The sequence below is a fragment of the Pterocles gutturalis genome, unplaced genomic scaffold, assembly GCF_000699245.1.
Source record: "Pterocles gutturalis isolate BGI_N339 unplaced genomic scaffold, ASM69924v1 scaffold33315, whole genome shotgun sequence".
Classification (NCBI taxonomy): domain Eukaryota; kingdom Metazoa; phylum Chordata; class Aves; order Pterocliformes; family Pteroclidae; genus Pterocles; species Pterocles gutturalis.
In genome coordinates, this window is record NW_010144405.1 from 1 (window position 1) to 4674 (window position 4674).

At 34.1% G+C, this 4674-nt stretch overlaps 1 protein-coding gene across 1 annotated transcript in view; it reads right to left on the minus strand.

The window, feature by feature from the left end:
- Nucleotides 1–991: 991 nt before the first annotated feature.
- LOC104470245 (putative homeodomain transcription factor 2) overlaps nt 992–4674 on the minus strand; it is a gene marked incomplete at both ends in the record, with an annotated part of 5840 nt that continues 2157 nt past the window's right edge. The window contains 2 exons of the mRNA XM_010085093.1: nt 992–1210; nt 4355–4513. Of these exons, the coding sequence (XP_010083395.1) occupies nt 992–1210; nt 4355–4513 (378 nt within the window). The remainder of the gene's footprint in view (nt 1211–4354; nt 4514–4674) is intronic.

A 4674-nucleotide genomic window follows, 5' to 3' on the forward strand; every position in this document is an offset into this window, starting at 1 on the left:
GGGGGAGAAAGGTGTCTAAAATCAACAAACACATCATTTTCAGTTCTGGTTATGAGTGAAAAGCCTGTCTTTTGAAATTCTCTTCCTTCGCCACCATCTCTTGCATGGCATTCCTTAGTACTGATGATGCACTACCAACACATAAGGCATGTTTACCCAGAAAAATGTTTCACATTCTCTCCATCTCTTTACTTCAATGGTTCAAATTAGCAATGCAATCAACATGAAATCAAGATAAGACTCGTACTACAAAATATAACTGGCACTGTGACATCTGAATGGGTTTATCAAATAAAGACTAATAGTTAATTGTTAACAACCAAGTATTAACAATGGATTCTGTCCAACATTAACCCAAGGCCAGCTGCAACTGAAGTGTTGCCCAACAAACACTAAAATTTTCAGGAATGACTGCCTATATGTTGCTACAGAATAGCATTAAAGAAGGGAAATAAAATTATTAGCTTTAAGTTAAAAATAAAAATATTATAGCTAAATAGAATTTAGACATAATACACACGTAACTTCATATATATTATATATGCATATATATAATATTAGATACTAGGTATGTTATCTGATTGTTTTTTTTATATATACATTTATATATAAGCAAACAGAAAAGGGCCTGATCTGCTCACAAAAAAAGTAATTCCACTAGAGAGAAAAAAAAAAAAAAAAAAGCCCCAGAAACATCTACCACAAAGAAAACTTAAATCACTCAGTACTTGTCCTGAACTAGAACTAAGACTCAAACACTCAAATATTCTGTAGGCTACTTCAGTATATTGTCATGTCTTCTTCATTTGACAAATTAATGACTGAGTAGCAGAAATCCAATGTTCCTTGTTTAAAGTCTATCAAATCACTTTTAGCTTTGTTACTTTCATTTAATATAGAGTTCCTTCTCCCAGGCCTCCTGACATATGATAAAGCTGATAATACTGAGCTAGTGTGCAGTGTAAAAATATAAAAATTGGTGGATACCAACCTGATGAAATGGATCATCTCTGTATTCTTTCTTCACACATGGATTCACTTGAGGGCTTTCTACGTCTGTCTCACTGCTACAGGAAGAGTGGCACTCTGCACAGTGTAAGAGGTCCTCCCACAGCACATCTTCAGTTTCCGATTCTGGCCTCGTACTCTCAGAATCTTGTCTGGAGCTTGAACACCGCGAACTGCAGCTAGTACCTGACTTAGGTGTATCCTGAAATTAAAATTTACATTGGAATTAACGCAGCTTTTTCATTCTGCATTGTTGCCTGACAGGACAGTTATAAAGTTCAAATTTGTGAATCCACATTTACCTGTTTTTTATGTTCCAATGCATTATCTTTCTCATAAGAAAGAATTACATGCTTATTGAATGAGTGTCTAAGAGGTTGCACATTTTTATACACTATACAAACAAGTAACAGTCCATGGTCCCTGCTTTGTTGGGGAGTGGGTCACATAATGAAGAATTAAATCAGATTAAATGTTAAAAGGAAATAACTATTTTACAGATTTTTAGAACTCATTAATTTAGACTTTAACAGCAATTATCAAGCTGCAGACTCCAATTAAGCCTCTTTTAGAACACTTTATAGATTCATTATTTTAGCAAAAATGTGAAAGACACAAGTGAGGCTTAAAACCATGTACACTGCACTGAAATTGTAATACAGAAATACGACTGAGAGCGAGAAAAGTATCATTCACAAAGTAAATTAATTTGACATTTTGATTTTCTGTCTCTAGGTGTTTGAGCTGAAGCACTTTAGCTACTTAACTTCTCCTTACAGTAAGGAATTCTTTCTCTAGAAAGGGCAGGGCCCTGGAGGAAGAAGGGACAGATATTTCTAGTCATCCAAGACCTGAGGCATTTAAATAGCCTTCAAGCAAGTAGTGTGGACACAATTTAACTAATTTTAAAAGAAAGCTTAATATGTTCCAGAAGTACATTTCTAAACATAAGAGCCTGTAATAAAAGAGGAATTGACTCTCAAAATCCCCTACAAATCACACGCCCCCATTGTTACTAACATACCTTCTCAAAGACAGAGTGAGCTTGTTCGAAGACAGTTATGCATCAGATGTAGAGAGGAAAAATAAGCAAGAGTGTACACAGCTACTGCTAGGTATGCGTGTAATCTACACAGTCATACATAAAATTTTAATTATTTCAAACACACTGTACTTGAGAAACAAGCATGCCTTATTATGTCCAAATTTTATCTATCTTAGAAAAAGAAAGAAAAATATTAAGTTTGGGACATTCAAATCTCCCCATGCTTACATATGAAACATTCTAACATCATTTTCAGAACAAGACTGCAGAGCTTTAAACTACTTTCTACAGTAAGCAGAATCCATTTCCTGCAAGACAAGTAGTTAGTCTTAAAAGCAGTACCATCCTACTCATTGCCATCCTCTGGCAATTTCCCCTTCTCTTAACACAAAATTTATTTCCTTCTACTACTTACTCTCGAGAATGTACACAGTTTTTTACACTGAAAAAAAAATTAAGCAATTTTTCAGCAGACCTACTAATTTTAACATGATCGGTAATGCATTACTATCTGAAGAACTGTTCTTTCGTCTTCCTGAAAATCATGCTTAATGTACTTTATCTAAGCAATTTTGCAAAGAAATATTTAGAAAAAATTTGGTCTGAACTCTTTCTTTTACAAAGTGAGGGATAGCAACAAGGCAGAAAGAGTCTGAACTATTTTTTTTCTTTAAAAAAAATATTATTTATTGAAGGAAGTCACTACTGGGTACCACTGAGTCCTGAAGTTAATAAAGAACATTAAAAAAACTTCCTCAAACAACAATTAAGCTGACAAGTAAACATGAAGATAAAATAAAATGGAGGACAGAAGCTGAGAGTATATCCACCGACTTCACTAATTTATTTTTTTTTTAAATACAAAGAAAGCTTTCACAGATTTGACAACTATTGTTTCATTTCCTTTGTAATTGTGTGTGGGGGAGGCGAGTTGGTAACAACGAAGAAAGGCTTCCTCTTTCATGGCATCAGTCAGATAAGTAAATGGGAACAAGTGTAAAATACTACTGCCAAAGCCACCGATGGAGCAAATTTAGTCTCTTCAGTTTCTGAAGATAGAGTCTTCCCTAGCTCTGAAATACTCTATGCAAGAGAAAATATATTTTAGCTGGAAAAAACCTGACTGTAATCATGTGTTTTCGCTTCCTCTTGTCAAGTACTACCAGCTGCACGAGTATACAGTCAAGAGACATCTTCTGTAATATGAAACAAACAGTTCCAAGTAGCGACCTGTTCAGTTATCCTAAACCAAAAATGCATGAGGCATTAAACACTTAAATAAATCAGCCTTCTTTAACCACAGTCTGAGAGAAAAAAATTAAAGATTGTCTAATAATGTTTTTATGAAAAGCATCAACTCCAAGGGTTTGCATTTGTTATCAAAGAAAGCAATATCCAAACCCTTCTAAGAAGACATTTCCCAAATCAAGTTGAAAGCTTACTCATGAAGCTCTGCCTATTCAATCCATCTGTAAGTGGACTTTTGTCAGAACTGAAATTACTCTTTACACTCCTTTCTCATAGTCCTACTGAAAAAATAGCAATACAGCCTTTAAAAAAAAAAAGTTCCATATAGCTGTTAATTTGGATACCATTAGCAAAAAAAAAAAGTTATTTAAAATTATAAACAAATAAATAAAAACACAATAACATATCCCTTTCTCTTTCAGTGTCTGAGTCCTTACAATTAAGGACTCTGCTAATATGGAATCTATGAATTCCCCTCTTCTAAGCTATGCTGTCATCAAGTCTCTGAATTTTTACGCATTACCAATTTTGCTCATATTTCATGACAATATTTTAAATTATTGTTTCAATAAACGTGAGGGAATGAAAACTCAGAGGTAGAGTCAATCAGTCAATCCACAAAAAGTTTAGTGAATCCAAAATGCTATCTAAATGGAGAGAAAAAGCAGCATTAGCATGATGAAAATTTGCATATTGTCAATTACTACAGTTTCTGTAACAAATCAAGTTTCCAGAGAAGATAACTGGTCTTAAAAGACCAGAGTCAGTCATAACCTGATGCAAGATTTATAGAATATATTTTATTTTCCTTACAACAAGCTGAAAAATAGGGGGAAGGTCAAACAAACTACATAAAAACCTCTTAATTTCAAAGCGCTGTCATTAAAAAAAAAAAATATATATATATCTCCCTGTCCCCCACTAGCATGACTTCCAACTGAGAGACTCCTAAAATCCACTACAGGAGAAAAAAGTTTGAAGAAAATGTTTATTCAATAAGAAACCAAAAGGTTTTAACAATTTACAGAAAAGAAGCAACGGCCAAGAACATACCTCCAGAGGATAGTGTTTCTTATAATGGTGAGATTTCCTGTTTCGAAGTGTACAATCGCTAGAAGTGCGTTCCACGTTGCGACGTAAAGAATATCCAGTTTCAGGCCCTTCCTCACTAGAAACTTCATCTGATAAATTTGTCACAGTCCTGTGAGTATCCTGGTACAAGAAATACAGTATTATTAAGACATACACTTATACTTAATAGGTCTTGTTCTCAACTACTGAAATCAAATTTCTTTCTGCAGCACACTATCTCTGCTCTGATAAATCAGATATTAATGCATTTCCAATAATCAAAAGTAAGTGGTACAGCAGGA